General features: G+C 33.1%; 1 protein-coding gene across 1 annotated transcript; it reads right to left on the bottom strand.

The window, feature by feature from the left end:
• Positions 1-5071: 5071 nt before the first annotated feature.
• gcm2 (glial cells missing transcription factor 2) lies at positions 5072-13147 on the bottom strand. Its single transcript, XM_062985975.1, has 5 exons — positions 13052-13147; positions 11368-11620; positions 9448-9560; positions 8925-9050; positions 5072-5971 (listed from the first exon to the last, which is right to left on the bottom strand). The coding sequence occupies exons 1-5, from the start codon at positions 13145-13147 to the stop codon at positions 5072-5074; spliced, it is 1488 nt and encodes a 495-aa protein (XP_062842045.1).
• Between the last annotated feature and the right edge of the window lie 5174 nt (positions 13148-18321).

The raw sequence follows: 18321 nt of genomic DNA, 5'->3' as shown, positions 1-18321 counted from the left end.
TTTGTGTGATTGTGAAAATAGTTGGAAATTAAAACATTTACAGCATAAATTCAGAAGAATAGAAAACCACATCCTGCTTTATTTATAGAAAGCGGCTTAGATGTAAATCAATGTATTTACACCCAGCAGAAATCTTTCCCATGGCATCTAATCAAACTTGCACACCAGTAAGGAGGAAGTTTGGACAGTTTTGAGGTTTATTGCATGAGCAGTTCTCTTCAGGCTTTGCAACATGTTTCAGGCTGAGATCTAGACTCTGATTTGGCGGAGTTCGGTGGAGTTTGCATGTTCTTCTGGCTTTCCTCTAGGTGATCTGGTTTGCTCCCAGAATCCAATACATGCAGCTCATTGAAGGTACTATAAAGTCTGTGTGTGTGTGTGTGTGTGTGTGTGTGTGTGTGTGTGTGTGTGTGTGTGTGTGTGTGTGTGTGTGTGTGTGTGTGTGTGTTGTGTGTGTTTGTGAGTGGCGACTTGTCCGTGTTGTTTTTCTTTTGGCCAATGAATCAGACCCACTGCGACCCTGACCAAGATAAAGCAATTGTAAAACAGACATATACAGTATATACAGTATAATACTATATATATATTATATATATATACAGTATATATGTATATATATATATATATATATATATATATATATATATATATATATATATATATACAGGTATATATACACCGATCAGCCATAACATTAAAACCACCTCCTTGTTTCTACACTCACTGTTCATTTTATAAGCTCCAATTACCATATAGAAGCACTTTGTAATTCTACAATTACTGACTGTAGTCTATCTGTTTCTCTACATGCTTTGTTAGCCCTCTTGTGTTAGTGTGTGTTGTGCTGGTATGAGTGTATCAGACACAGCAGCGCTGCTGGAGTTTTTAAATACCGTGTCCACTCACTGGCAACTCTATTAGACACTTCTACCTCTTTGGTTCACCTTGTAGATGTAAAGTCAGAGACGATCATTCATCTATTGCTGCTGTGTGAGTTGGTCATCTTCTAGACCTTCATCAGTGGTCACAGGACGCTGCCCACGGGCGCTGTTGGCTGGATGTTTTTGGTTGGTGGACTATTCTCAGTCCAGCAGTGACAGTGAGGTGTTTAAAAACTCCAGCAGCGCTACTGTGTCTGATCCACTCAAACCAGCACAACACACACTAACACACCACCATGTCAGTGTCACTGCAGTGCTGAGAATGATCCACCACCCAAATAATACCTGCTCTGTGGTGGTCCTGTGGGGGTCCTGACTACTGAAAAACAGTGTGAAAGCAGGCTAAAAAAGTATGTAGAGAAACAGCTGGGCTACAGTCAGTAATTGTAGAACTATAAAGTGCTTCTATATGGTATAGGTGTATAGTGCAGCATCGGTCAAAAGTAAAAAAAAAAAATTTATATGATATATCTAATGACAGCACATTTTAAAAGATGTTTCTACTGGATGTGTGTTTGTGTTGGAAAGCTGAAGGAAAAGATATGTCTACGCGTGTGTGTGTGGCACCACGACGCCGCGGCACATCGTCTTCTGTACTTAGTGTAGGTTGTGTGAAGTGATTTTGTCAGCAACAGGTATTACTGGCATTTCTCAATCTTTCACTGTCTTTTTAGCCTTCCACTTACTCATTTATCCTTTCCATCTTTCTTTCCGACCCCTCTATCCTTCTGGCGTTCTCTGCAATACCGTTTTCCTATTTGTGCAAACACGAACGCACGGCCCAGAGCAAAAGAGGTTTGTGCCTCGAGGCTCGACTTAAAATGAAGATTAAAAGCACTGCGTTGACAAACCAAGCAGTTAACCGTCTATGATTATCCTTGATCCCGTCTGACAGAGGAACATCTTTAGCTTGATTGTTCATGCCTGTAAAATGTGTCACTGTCTTTCTCTTAAGCCTTAAAAGTGCTCAGTTACAAAGCCCTTCATTATCTTCCAAAAGATGATGTTTTCTCCGCTTCCCACTAGGATTAGGCTAAATAAATAAAGCTATCTCTGACAAGACCTGATTTTTTTAGTTAAATCCCTCAGGACCTTAGGTGTTAGATGAATTTTAGCTTCTATTGTAACATTAAAAATGTGTTATAAATGATAAAAGTATTTTTGTCATATGTTACACATCACACAATATAAAATATAGTTGCATGTTATAAAGTACAGATCTTGAATGATAAGGGTTCTCCTACACCAACTGGCTCTGTAGAACAAAGAACCCCTATTAACCCCTTTAAAGGTAATAACTAATATCTGTTTCTAGTCTGATTCAACTCAGTTATCAATCACATTTGTTTAATAAGATGATAGACCAACTACAGGGGTGATTATCACACACCTATTCTGACCAGTATTAAACCAGTCCATCTGATCCAGCAACACTGCCATGGTCAAATAAAAAAAAAAAACTCCTATTAACCCCTTTAAATGTAATAACTAATATCTGTGTCTTGTCTAGTTCAACCCAATTATCAGTCACATTTGTTTAATAAGACATACTTTGACTGACCAATCACAGGGGCTATTTTTATATAGACACTTTTATCTGACCACTATTAAATCAGTCCATCTGATCCAACAACGCTGCCATGGTCAAATTTATTTATCAGCTGGCTCTGTAGAAAAAAAAAAACTTTTAACCCCTTTAAATATCAGAGCCTGTAGTCCAATTCAGTCCAGTTATCAAACACATTTGTTTAATAAGATGATAGACCAACTACAGAGGTGATTATCACACATACACTTATTCTAACCAGTATTAAATCATTAAATTAAATCAAGTCCATCTGATCCAACAACACTGCCATGGCAAATGTATTCATATCACATATTTGACCCATTTTATTAATTAATAAATATCACCTGATGCTCTAGTTAAATTTCTGTATATATATATATACAGTATATATATATATACAGTATATATATATACAGTATATATATATATATATATATATATATATTTTTTTTTTTCTTACCCTTAAACTCAACATTTATCTTAAACTCAACATGTTCAGCTTTTTAAAAAAATTTGTTCAGCACGTGGCATAAGCCATGCAGTAAGACGACATCAAAGTGTGCATATGAGACGAATCTGCATTTGTGTGGAATAACTGTAACATTTACTCTGAAAGCATCCACATGTATCCGTGTTTAGCTGAATTTTCCTTCTTTTTTTTTCCCTCCACTTTTAAACTTGTGTTATAGCTCGGGGTTCTGAGAAATTGGAAAAATCTGCTTTTTTTCTAAAACGCTTATCGTTAAAAAAGTTTCACATGATTTAATGTATTAAAAGAACGAGATAGAAAGCTATTGTCATAAGCTATCATGCCGCTTTGTTTATTCTTATGTGAATGCGCCTTTACTGAACGGAATACAGTATTCCAAGATAAAGCATTTCAATGATTAAGAAGCATAAGGAAACAATAAAGAAATAAAGTTAAAGTGCAGATTTTATTGTATTTTTTACAATTAATAATTATTGATTTTTTGTATTTCAGCCTTTTTTTTATATTATATTTGTGTTATTTTCAGTGTGTCAAAAACAACTAAATTTGTTTTACATTAGCCTAAAATAAATGCAATTCCACGGGACCATGGAACATGTGTATATATATATATATATATATATATATATATATACATATATATATATATATATATATATATATATATATATATATATATATATATATATATATATATATAAACACAAACAGTGCACCTGAAGGTAGCTGGTGAGTGTATAATAATAATAACTGGTGAATGAATAGTAATAAATAATACAAATTTATATTAATAAATTAAAAATATTGCCTGCTAAATACAATCTGTTTCAATTACAATTACATGCAAATATGCATTTTAATATCTATGTTTATTTGTATTTATATTTAATATTTATGTATGTATTTACATGTAAATGTACAGTTTTACACGTAATCAGGTTTTTTGATTTGGTTTTTGGAGAACGTAAAATTATTTTAATTAATTGATTTCAAGTTTACATGTACATGTAGTGCCTGATTATGGTAACATTATTCCCCATATCATATTCAAACAGCTTTGTTTATGCTTATATACTATTTATGCTGTTCACATTTTAAAGAACAAAGACAAAGCCTTTGTGTATACAGGTGAAATGGATATATGCACTGGAGGAATTTTAAATAACAATACAAAAGTGGTTAAATACTTTTATACCTTTTATTAATTTACTTCATTAATTTACGTCCTCTATTTATTTTTGCGTCTCTGTGTCTCATAAGGATGATGCTTAAATATGATGTCCCAGTCTTTAAAAATGAAATGAGATGTCAAAACTCTACCAAATACCAAACAAAACCAACTCCAACTATAAATAGTAAATAAGACAGAGATAAGTATGTTTGTGTTTGATAAATGAATCCCTTTATTTCGGATGTTTCAATAGATCTGCTTTAGTAATGATGGTATTATTCTGGTTCAAAGATGCCTTCTAAGAAAAATAGTCAAAAACAAGTATATTTTTCCTTTAGTTCTTGGCATTTTGATAGTCATGCAATTCAGTTATTATTGAACAATGTGCAATGCACCAATTGGTGATTTGGACGTTATTTACTTATTACAAAAAAAATGTCATGTATAGTAAAATTCACAGTTTGTAATGTTTGTTTTAATTGTAGATCAAGAACAGTACTGCGTTTCCATTCTGAACAACTTTGCTTCATGTAAATTCAATTTTAAAGGAGATTTTATTAAACAAAACAGGTATATTAACTCACAGACCTCTACTTATAATTTACACAGCTACAAAATGCACTTTTTTCTCTCAATGTCTATTCAACTCTTAGTAATTGGATAATATTCTGAAATGTTTTGTCCAGCAGATGTGATAAAACATCGATTAAATATCCATACAACTAGTCATTCGACTAAAACAAGTTCAAATACTAATCATAAATAGCTATGCATATATACACAAAAAAGAACTGGTTTTTTCCCAGGTGTTCTTTGGCTCACTTAGATATCATCGGTAAAACATTCTTTGGTTTTCTTATCTGGTCTTGTGTCCTGATAATAAGAGCTGGAACAGCGTGTTAGTACTCTCCACTCTCGTACCTGTATGGATGTGCCACTCTTTCCGGGTAGCTGTTCGAGCTGTAACTGCTGTAACGATAGCCCTCAAAGTTCTCTGCCCTTTCGATTTTCGCAGGAAGCGTGTCCTGGTAGGACAGAGCTGTTTTTATCACGCCCGAGTCCTCTGGGATTTTCAGGTCGGAGTACGTGGTGGGTGAAGTCTCCTCGAGGAGAGAGTTACAGTTAGACAGACCCTTCACGTCATAGATGTTCTCACCGTATTTCACTACGGATGGCTTGGGGCAGGGCTGGTAGGACACTTTAGTGGTGGTGGTTATGATGGTCTGGAGAGCTGTCGGAGTAGTCGGAGCGGGTCCTGCATACCTGCATGGATATTCAGGATTGTAATAGTGGTTGGTGTTGGCGGAAAGTTGTGAGTAATCCCCTCTCTCTGCGTATGGCCCTTTGCCCAGGATCTGTTTCCAGCTGTGGTGCTTGGTGTTATCTGCATAAGTGCGCTCATGGTTTGGGAGTGTGCTGGTGCTGTGAGGCATCCCGCTCAAACCGTTGCTGCTTTTACTGAGTTCAGGATCACTCTGAGGGCTGGCGGGGTCCTTATACAGTGGTGTAGGGTAGGGTGTAGAGCCAAGGTAGCCCGGCACTGCAAAGTCGTATCCGCATGGAGGTCGTGCCATGTACAGGCGGTGGTTGGCAGGTTTTTGCAAAGGGCTGGCAGTGTCGGTCATGGCTGTGGCACTGTGTGTGTCATAGGGAAATTTATAAGGCTCTGCATTCTGGAACGGAGCGTAGTGCTGTGTCTGGATAGGAAAGTTGGACTCCGCGATGATGCTGTAGCGGTCCGGGGCTTCCATGGTAAGCTGGTGGATGTTGGGGAAAGGCATGTCATGGTAGCGGCCAGTCTGGAGGGAAAAGAAACAGATCTTATTAGGTCATGAGAGCTCCTTAGAAAAATACACAATAATACAATATTAAATCAAACTGCCTTCTAATTTAATTTATTAAAACTGAAGTCATTTAGGTGTTTTTCTTTATTTTAAGCCCAAAAATGTCAAATGGTGTGACCGTATGATCATTATGATCATATTTGTAAATAAATTAATGCAGTAAAGCAGACCTATCACATTTAAAATAAAATAGACATTGCTTGTCTATTTTGCATCTTGACATTGCAAAATAGGGCGTATATATATATATATATATATATTTAAATGCAAAACCTTGTGACCCAAGTGACCTCTACAGTACAATGTCAAGGTCATTAACCTTTAAGACACAAAACACTTTGTCACTGTGATATGTCATCATAAAAAAATACATTTACATTTTACTGCAATTAACCTTGTTTTTATTCAAACACATTTCATATCATTTCTTATAACCAATGAAAATTTGCTTCTAATTATTGCCAAATGCTTTTGCATTGGTAGTGTAGTGATGGGGCTTGAAACAATAGTCCAGGACTTTAACCACTGGGTACACATGGGTTGACTAAAAACAATCCCTAATTCAATAAATCTGGTGAGGTTAGGGTTAAAAATGCATTTGATTCATATCAGGTGCATTTCTGTTTTGCTTTACAGTACATTATCAGTGCAGTGATTCACTGCTGATTTACACATAGGTGATTACTCACTACAGACTCCTGACTACAGACAGCTATTTCATTTCTTAATCATTTTGGACATTTCAGACAATTATTACAGACATTTTTCCTCTTTAAGACTAATTTGACATGACATGTTTGCTAATTTTGTTAGTTTGCTTTGCAATTCAGCTCTAAGGTGCTTTCACACATAATTGCTGATTTATACCTGGTAAATGTCCAAGTGTGAATGGAGCTTAAGTGTGAGAATGTGTTATGTTGGTCTGTATTACTGGAAAAACCTGTGATTCACAGGAAGTTACTAAGAATAAACTAAATATTATAAACAGATACAGTGCATTGCAAGACAACATCCTTTCCTGTTTCTGTTTAGAGGCCCCAAACATGATGAGGAAAACAATTCCAATTTATATCCAATTACCATAACAAATTGCTTGCATTGGATTCAGACAAAGGCGCTTTGGAGATAAGCACACTCACTCACACACACACTCACACATACATACACAGTATATATGGGCCTTAGTAATAGTAGTAGTATAGTATAGAGTCGTGGTATGAGTGTGAGTAGAGTAGTAGTGAGTATATATATAGTATATAGATAGTATATATAGTATATATATATACAGTATATATATATATCTGTGTGTGTGTGTATATACAGTATATATATATATATATATATATATATATATATATATATATATATATATATATACACACATCAAAACCAGCATTTCAAGTGCGTGTTTTGTGTAAATATTTATGTAATGATTTTGTTGATGGTGGCTGAATAGCATAACAGAGCAGAAAAGACAAAAAGTCCGAGTTAAATTAAGCCAAGTAGACTATAAAATCTAAAGGTTTTTAGTTTTAGATTTTTAGTATTAAACAGTATTAGATTTTTTTTATTTTACGTTTGAATAAAAGCCTTTTAAGTATTTTGAGCTATAATTTACTTCAAATTTAAATTGGTTTTTAGTTTAAAATAGTAAGATGTGATGGAGCATATCTTAAGCCATCCATATAACTGAAATAATACAAATAAGCTTTATTTGCTGCTGGTTAGGACAATTTATAATTTATAGTCCGGTATACCTTAATGTAGGCTACATTTCATTCATATCATTTTTATAAACTTTAACTATTTTACTTCATTCAATTACACATAGAATGAACATTTATTTACTCATTTATTATTAATTAATTAATTATATTAATGATTATTTTGATTATGTAATCCACATTATTAATTTGGCACAGTCCCTATTTATCCGGGCTTGGGGCACTACAATGCACTGGTTTATGCATCCTAGCAGCTAGGTACCTATAGGACAATTCAGTGTCTCCAATTAGCCTGGCCACATGTTTTTGGACAGTGGGAGGAAACCAGAGCACCCGGGGGAAACCCACGCAGACACGGGGAGAACATTCAAACTCCACACAGAAAGGACCCGGACCGCCCCCACCTGGGGATCGAACCCAGGACCTTCTTGCTGTGAGGCGACAGTGCTACCCACTTAGTTAGCAACTAAATAAACCACAGGAGGGTGTGTGAGTGTCTCACAGCACCAGGGACTTGGAGACATGGGTTTGAACATTCAAATTCCTTACATTACTTTCTGTGACCACATTTTTGTGATTACTATAACTCTGTTCATCCTTCTACATTTAGTGTGTACATAAGCTACTCTGAATTGCACCTGGGTGAAGGTGCAGTGCCATGCGATAGGATGTAGGTGCCCTGTTGTTGGTGCCAGACACACTGAAGATAAATAAATTAATACATGAATGAGTTAAAAAATTCTAAACTTAGTGTTTGTAGGACAAAAGTATATATAACAGTCAAGTGGGTTTATAAAAATCTAAACTATAACATTGGGTAAGACTTGACCATTGACTTGACTTGCTCTTGACCATTGTACACTTATATGTAATAAAAAGTGTTATATCTAAAGAACTTGTACCTATGTAATGTTCTTTTGTAACTCTTTGTTTTATATGTTTAAGCTTTATTATTGATATGTAAATTGAATATATATACTTATTTATCAAATTAAAGCATTATTTCAAAGTTCTTATTTGACACATTTGAATGTTCGCCATTTAGCACAGGTCACATGTTAATTTGTAATGCAAACACAGAGTAGAATTTCAAACATCTTTAAATATATTTACATTTCAATTTTAATTATATAAAAAAACACATATCCATCTGGTGTGTGCGTGTGCACGTGTGTGTTTCTTACCTCAGGTTCTATGAGCCTCCTTTTTTGGGAGAAATGAGGTGAAGCCATTCTTCTCTTCACAGCGCTTCTCCTCGCTTCAGTTTCTGACTTGCTTTCAGGTCGTGGATGATCATGAACTCCTTTAGCCTATAGACAGAAATGTGTATCATTTATCTGAGAATATTCAAGAATCAACATAAATATGCACAAACGCCATAAATGTATCCTTAGGTCAAACGACCATTTCCATAAAGTGAACCCATGTATTTGTGTAAACTGCTTCTAACAAACTTCCTTTCGATAGGCCTAACGTCTCAGCCATGTGTAGTTGATTTTGTCTTGTAAATTTTAAAAGGTCTAAAGGCTCCTGCATAATTCACTTTGCGTGAAGGCCTATTTGAATATTTAAAGTGACACAAAGTACACAAATCCACAAAGTGCAAACTACTTAAGGTGTGTTTGTTTTGCATAAGCCCTGGCTAAGTGTGAACACAGGACATCATTTTGAATCTTGTTACAATCTCCAAAATATACAAACACACACCTGGAAGAATATGGCCTTCCCATCCACTCTCCAGAAATTGGTGACTGGATATCCACTGTGGCCTCGACATGGAACCAACTCCAGAGCTGTGCTACAGTTTGGACAGAGCTTTTCTATAAGACAAAAAAAATAATACTAGAATCAGTACATTTAAAAATAATAATAGTAAACAACTGTTATTACTTCAAGTGCAAACATTAAATAAAATAATACTTTATTATAATATGTATGTAAATATAATGGAACTGAATTAAATAGAAAACAATGTAAATATAATTATAATAAAACCTTATTCAATTAAAGAGCAGCGATTTATTTACCAGCATATTGACAATTTACCATTGTAAATGAGACTTGGAATGTTTAGCATATTATACATTTTGCATATTTATTGTAGATTTATTTACCCCACTAAACATTACTTAGCATATTCATACATTGGCATTTTATTTATCATCATGACTGAGTCTAATGCAATTTAACTATCCTCTAACAACCTTCTGTGGATAAACGTGGACCTGCTTTGTTTAACACTGAAATCTGTGTTTATGTGTAGGAAAGCAGAGAGGGTCATGCTGGCGAAAGACGGGCCTGAGACACTTCAAGGCAAAGCAGACCGGTTTGAAAGTACTGAAGCGTTGCGTGGGTTTTGCAGAGGCATTTTTGGCATTTATGTCATAATGAGGGAAGCCACTTAAAATGAAACTATTTAATCTACATGACTGGAGACTTTCAGGTGATAAGAACAGGGCCTGTAGGCTGTACATGTCTGTAAATGGAATCTAATGGTTGGCTGGTTGGCAAAGTATTTTCTAAGTCACATAATGTAAAATTGCTCCCCTAATCAGAATGTATAGACCTAAATCATATCAGTTATATATAGTTTCAAGTTAGATTTGAAAGCCAGCCATAATTAACTCGAGGTGGTTAACGTGAAGTATGATATTTGATAGTTAATGCACTAGGCCCAGTGCATTAATTATTAAATATGCTGTTTAAAATCACTGACATCTTTTCCCATAGTATTATTTATTTAATATTTTTGGCCTCTTATTTATATTACAGTTTTATATTATATTATATTATATTATATTTATATTATATTATATTATATTATATTATATTATATTATATTATATTATATTATATTAATTATATTATATTAATTATATTATATTATGGTTGGCATCCTGTCCATGGTGTACTCCTTTCTTGTGTCCAGTGTATAAGTGGTTCTGAAATTTTAATATTATATTATAAACAGGTGCTTATATGCATTTTGGGGACATGCTAGTAATGTTTTTTGTTGCTAAAAATTATTAATAATATGACAAAACCTAACACTAAACCTTTAGTGATAAACAAACAAAAAAAACAAGTTGTTCATTCAGTCTAAAAAGGAATTAATTATAAATAATTAATGTTATTATTTTTAAGAACATTTAAGAAATGTTTAGATGTTCGTTATGTTATTATACGTTACACAATAGAACAGTTATTTGCATGTTATTTAGTGTTTATGGTATTTATTTATTTTTTATATGGCATTTTAATGTTTAATGTTGGGTCTGGTTGGCAGACGTAGGTAAATGCCAGGCACAGTCCTGCAGTTTATATTCCACTTCATTTAACATAATTATTTATTACTAGGGCTAATTATTATCATATTTATAATATTATAATTATAAATTATTACATTTTAGTTGGCTGCCAACTGGATTTTCCTATCAAATGGAATACTTGTGATACAACCAAGTGCGTAAATTGTGCCAATCAACCCTGTTTCCCCTCTTCTTTAAAGTTCGGACACCTTGTGTGAATCGAGGCTTTTCTTACGACCTTACAGTAATAATATAATCCAGAAAATCCATCAGCTCTGTACATGAATATGAATTGACTTCATATCGTGTTATAACTTACTCTGCTGCTTCTGACGCGCTTTGTCGCAGATTGCGGGTCGCAGTTGGAGTTTGGTACCGTCAGTCATGGTGCAGTTTCTGGAGCAAACCACGACCCCCAGGCAGGATTTTTTTAGTATCTGGCAGTTGTGGTTGTTGGTGTTGCGCATGGCCCAACCGCTCAAGTGGCGCTGCGCATTTTTATCCTCTGCGCTGTAGATGTAGCGCACATAACCGTCCGTCCACTCCTGAAACACGTCGTACTGCTTCGAGTCCTGTCAACACAATTCAACACGATTTTATTTGCACTATAATATTATATAGTGTATATATTGCATTACAGTAGTGCTATTAATGCCACCAACGCAACCTTAATGGATCTTATAAAAAACGAATTTTATTTGTCTTAAAATTATGTTCAAATATTTTATGTATTGTGTATTAAATAATAAAATTAAAATTTGTTCAGGTAAGTCCTAAGTAAATGTACATAAGTGATTTATGTGTTTTACACACTCTGCTATCACTTCTCATTTTATTATATTATTAACCAATACTGTTTTAGGTCAGTTTATTTCCAACTTGTAAATAACCCAGTGTTGTCTGCTTAACTGTTCATTGTCTTTGATATAAATTTGTTTCTTATTTAGCAACATACTCCCTTAATTTCCCTGTAAATTGTTTTACATTGAAGACAATTCTTTTAATAATTCCTACGTAAATAAACCCATAAATTAATTTACGATACTATTATTAGCATTACATTTAATTTATTTTTATTTATTTATTTTTTGTTTAGATTTTCTTTCGTGTTTAAGAATTGACTCCCAAAAGCTGTTTTAATGCAGATGTTCTTTAATAAAAAAAAATCAGATTAAGGTACAAAACAGATTGTTTGGATTAAGCATTGAGAGTAAATTATAGCCCTATCAGCTGTTTTATGTCAGAGCATCATAGGTCTAATTTCTAAACAATTACTAGACATATTCTCATGTATATCATGTCATACTTGATATTAATCTTTGGTCTGAGGTTGCTAAACTGAGCATGGACTTTTCTTTTAACTGCATGATTTCAGGATGTGCAAGTAGATAATTATTGTTTCATTGTTTCATAAAAAAATGGTCATGAGATAAAAATGGTTTTACCATTACTGTACATGATTAACCTTTCCTGGGTGATGAAACTGATATTTGTTTGAACAAAAATAGATTTATTTTGAATTATTATTTTATTTACTTAAATTATAATGAATAATAAACGACTGTGGTAAAATTTGGCCGAAAACACCCATAATTGACCAGATGTGTTACTGAATTATGGCCACTTAGTAGAATGTTTAATCTAACAAGACAAATTCAATTATCTTTAAAATATCTAGCTAAATAAAACTTATCTATCTTGTTAGATTTGAACAACTATTTAGCAATATTAAATAATATTCTATTATGAACGTTTTAATGCATCACCAGCAAAAACGGTGCATTCAGAAATTACAAACTATACACATAAAACATATGAAACCCTATGCATTAAAAATCTAAGTACTTTATTGTTATATATGTATTTCTTTATTATTATTTTTATTTTATGTATTAACAAATTAAACAGCAATTTTCTCAGGAGCTTTACATATTGTACCCTGATTGTTTGAACTGGGTTAATTGTGTGCAACATACTTTGAATGAAGAATGAAAAATGTTTACCTGTGGAAGTTTTGGATCGTTGATGTCCCACGTTAGCTTCATACCGAAAGAACACACGCAGTCCGAGTTGTCAAACTGATCCGAAGATTTAGACATGGTAAGAACTCTGTTAGAAGGATGGTAAAAGTTCGCCTGTGTGTGTGTCTGTTCTTAACCGGGGATGTTCAGCTCAGAACCATGTCCTCCAACAGCAGTGCGTGTTATTACGTGTATTAAAGCAGTATGTATATCAAACAAAATAAATCATATATAAACCCAGTGTGGTTCCGTCCGAGCTGGATAAAGTGCTCCTCTGTGTTCTGACTACATGTGGTAGATCCAGGTCGCTGTGCTGCGTTCTGGCGCAGGTGCGATCACAGAGCTGCGCTTTAGGATAAGGAGGTGGCTATTATGGTCTCAGGTAGAACTGCTGATGTGTGAAGACTATGTAAAAGAGGGAGGCAAGGCCGTCACACTTGTTCACCTCAGCTCTCCTAAAGACAAACCCTTCGTACTTTCGCTTTAGCTGATCCGTAGCACTGACCTGCACTAATGGCGCACACCTTTACCATTCAACTGCCCACAATTACTGTCCAGATCAATCGCGACCATTAAAAAAAAACCCACAATTGCGCGCATATGCAACTGACTGTTCCTGCTGTTCAAAACCGGTCACTGGTGTACAAATCATTATCTTCACTCATCATCTGAGAATGTTCCTGATGTTTGCACTTTTTAAAGAAAAAATCCTAACGCAGGTAATAATAATCACACCTGACAGTTGGGCATCTCTGACAGTCTGTGCGACTCAGCGCTATTTTGCGGCGTGTTTAGCTGATAGTCAGAAGTAAGTTGACTTGGTGCATTAGTTATACTCGCTCCCAGGACAGATCGTATCTGCTGGAGGTCATTAGTTGTTATATGTAAACGAAAAGCCATTGTGAAGTGCTGACACAACACAAGCAGGACCGGTCAAACAAAACAAAGCACGTATCGTAAACATCACATTCACTTCCATTTCAGCCGACATGCGCTCCGTTCATATACTGCCATAATAAACCTTACTGATCACTTTATAAACGCTGATTACTTTATATACTGTACTTTATACCTACTCAATACTTATATACTGTACTCAGTACTTATATACTTACTCAAAACCCACACAATACTTATATACTGTACTTAATACCCACACAATACTTATATACTGTACTTAATACCCACACAATACTTATATACTGTACTCAATACCAACTAGGCCTATACTGCGTACTTTATGTACTATGAAAACTTACTCTAATAGCCTACTGTACTCAATACCTACTCAGTACTTAGATATTGTACTGAATACCCACTCACTTATGTACTGTACTTAATACCAACTCTATAGGCCTATACTTACTGCTTACATTATGTACTATAAATACTTGGGGTGACACGGTGGCTTAGTGGGTAGCACTGTCGCCTCACAGCAAGAAGGCCCTGGGTTCGAACCCCAGGTGGGGCGGTCCGGGTCCTTTCTGTGTGGTTTGCACACGGTGGTCTCCCCGTGTCTGTGTGGGTTTACTCCGGGTGCTCCGGTTTCCTCCCACAGTCCAAAGACATGCAAGTGAGGTGAATTGAAGATACTAAATTGTCCAAGACTGTGCTTGATATAAAACTTGTGAATTGATAAACCTTGTGTAATGAGTAACTACCGTTCCTGTCATGAATGTAACCAAAAGTGTAAAACATGACGTTAAAATCCTAATAAACAAACAAACAAACTATAAATACTTACTTTATACTGTACTCAATACCTATATACTGTACTTAATACCCACACAATACTTATATACTGTACTCAATACCAACTAGGCCTATACTGCGTACTTTATGCACTATGAAAACTTACTCAATACTGTACTCAATACCTACACTGTAAAAAGGAGACTGAAATGTACAATAACTTGCTGGCAGCAATTAGCCGGTAAGTTGCTGTAATAAATTTTACAGTACACATACTGCAAATTTAATTACAGTAACTATAAAGTACTGTAATATTTATTACAGTAATAATCACAGTACTGTAGCTCTTATTACAGTAATTTCACATTACTGTAACCTATTACAGCAGTAATCACTTTACTGTAATTGTTATCACAGTAATGCAGTCTTTTAATTACAGCAAATATCAGACAACTTTAAAGGCATTACAGCATTTAACACCAAAATAATATTCGAAAAATAACTATACATTGTAAAAATTAAGACACTTTGTAACAAAAAATCATTTATTGAATTTCAACATTTTAAAACATGTTTTTGAAAATACATAGATAATTAAATAAATAAATTCATATTTTTGTAAACACTGCTGTTCTGAACAAAACTATAAAAATGTGTAAGTGCTTTGTTTTACATTTGCTAGAATCCACATCTTGGGCTAAAGTTTTCTTTCCTGCACTGTAAAGATAAAACAAGGAATTACTGTTACTGCTGTAGAAATTTATATACAAGACTGGAGACTTTGACAGTTTTGTTAATTCCTAACCTCCCATTAGAGATATTACATTAATAAACACATTCTACTATTAAAAATGTGCTGTTTAAAATTCTTACCTGTTTTGGTAATGTTATGCATGCTGGCTCTCTAGTGTATCACTTTTGGCTAGACCATTAGCTAGTTGTTTATCAACTGGCCGATTAGTTCTATGTTTAGCGAGCTAGCTTGCTTTCTGTCTTAATAGCGTTTTAAAAGAGTAGGTGACTATTATCAAGTAATTCTAATTTCTGTACCTGTTACTGATGATATAAAGATGTCTTTCTGTCTGAGTGATAAAAAAACCCTAATATTTGTGTTAGATATAATGCAAACTGTACTATTACCAAAGACGGATTATTGTTTAAACTGACAGAAAAAGAAAAATCCCGCTTAAACTTACCATATTGTGATTCACAGCAGAAATATGCTTACTGTAGAATTCGCCCACCACTGAATCTTGACCATGATCCTTTGCAGATCTACAGTAAAATGCTGTGTACAGGTTCTACAGTAAGAATTTTATCATTTTACAGTAGTAATACTGTAAAAACTACAGAAATTTGTTAGTGTACTCAGTACTTAGATATTGTACTGAATACCCACTCAATACTTATATACTGTACTGAATGCCAACTCTATAGGCCTATACTTACTGCTTACATTATATACTATAAATACTTTACTTTATGTACTGTATTCAATACTTACTCTATAGGCCTATACTTACTGTTTACTTTATATACTATAAATACTTACTCTGCTCAGTACTTAGTCTATAGGCCTATACTTACTGCTTACTTTATAAACTATACATACTTACTATGTACTCAGCACCTACTATATATACCTATACCTAGTGTTTATTTTATATACTATAAATACTTACTCTGTGCTCAGTACCTGTTATATAGGTCTATACTTACTGTTTACTTTATATACTATAAATTCTTATTCTGTACTCAGTACTTACTATACAGGACTTAACTTACTGCTTACTTTATAAACAATACTTAATACTATATACTGTGCACAATATTTACTTTATATACTATATTCAGTACTTACTCTATAGGCCTATATACTGCCCATTTTATATACTGTATTCAGTACTTAGAGGCCTATTCTTACTGCTAACTTTATATACTATACTCAATACTTATTCTATATGCTGTACTTAGTACTTACTTTATATACTTACTGCTGACTTTATATATTGTACTCAATCCTTCTTCTATATACTGTACTCAAAAAAAGTCTATAATTTCTGCATACTTTATGTATTATGTATGTATTAATATACGCTACTATATTGTATATACTAAATGCATACTATATACTGAACTGTCATTTTTACTTACTGTATACTGCTTACTTCATATATTATACTATACTATATATCGTATATACTTAATGGTCACTTTAGTATATATTTTCTGCATACTTTAGATAGAGCATTTACTATCTACTGTATATGGTTATGGCTTACTTTATTTAGTTTCTGCATACATTTATAAAGTATATACCCCTTATTATATATACTTACTTTATGTATACTTTATACTTTACATAAAAAATTTATACACCTTACTGTGTATGCTTATGGCTAATTTTATATCCTTTTTAAACTACTTAGTGTAAACACGTAGGACTTAGTTTATGCAGCATATATAACTTACTGCTCACTTTATAAATACTGAATATATGCAATATTTACTACTTTTTGTATTTACTTACTGCTCACTTCAGTATTTACTACAATTTGTATATAATTAAAATGCAAGTGGCTCTAAAGGAAAGTTGAAGCCATATATTTACAATCAACGTCTAGACAAGCAACTAACTTCCATGGGCTCAAGCTAATTTGAGATGGATCATGTCCAGTTTTAAACTGCTTTTGGTAATAATGGATGTTGTGTTTTCCAAAGGAAAAAACAGCTTTTGTGTTGGTAAGGAGGTTTGGTAGTGCCAACAGCATATGTAACATGTCCATTTGTGAAATTAGCATTAATGCATATACATTTTGAAGCAAAATATGCTGCCATCTAGACGACTAGTAGTAGTAGTAGTAGTACTAGTAGAATGAATAGTATTATTATTATTATTAGTAGTAGTAGTAGTATGATTATTATTTTAGTATTATTATTATTATTAGAAGTATAGCTGAAGTAGTATTAATAATATTATTAATTATTGTAGTGATATTAATAATATTATTATCATTATTATTTTTATTAGAAACATTAGTAGTAGTATTAATAGTATTATCATTTTTATTATTATTAGTAGTAGTAGGTGTATGATTATTTATTATTATTATTATTATTATAAGTATTCATATTATTATAAATCATTATTAATATTAGTATTATTAATTGTAGTAATATTAATAGCATTATTATCACTATTATTATTATTAGTAGTAGTAGTATGATTATAATTTTTAGTATTATTATTATTGTTATTAGAAGTAGTTGAAGTAGTATTAATATTATTATCACTTATCATTAATATTAGTTTTAATAATTGTAGTAATATTAATAGTATCATTATCATTATTATTTTATTAGAAGTATTAGTAGTAGTATTAATAGTATTATTATTATCATTACTATTAGTAGTAGAAGTAGTATGATTATTATTTTTATTATTATTATTATTAGAAGTAGTTAAAGTAGTATTAATATTATTCATTATTATTAGTAGTAGTATTATTAACTGTAGCAATAATAATAGTATTATTATCATTATTAGTATTATTATTATT

Source organism: Trichomycterus rosablanca, chromosome 23 (genome assembly GCF_030014385.1).
Source record: "Trichomycterus rosablanca isolate fTriRos1 chromosome 23, fTriRos1.hap1, whole genome shotgun sequence".
Lineage (NCBI taxonomy): Eukaryota > Metazoa > Chordata > Actinopteri > Siluriformes > Trichomycteridae > Trichomycterus > Trichomycterus rosablanca.
The sequence above is the reverse complement of the archived record's forward strand: the minus strand, read 5'-3'. Positions and strand labels throughout refer to the sequence as shown.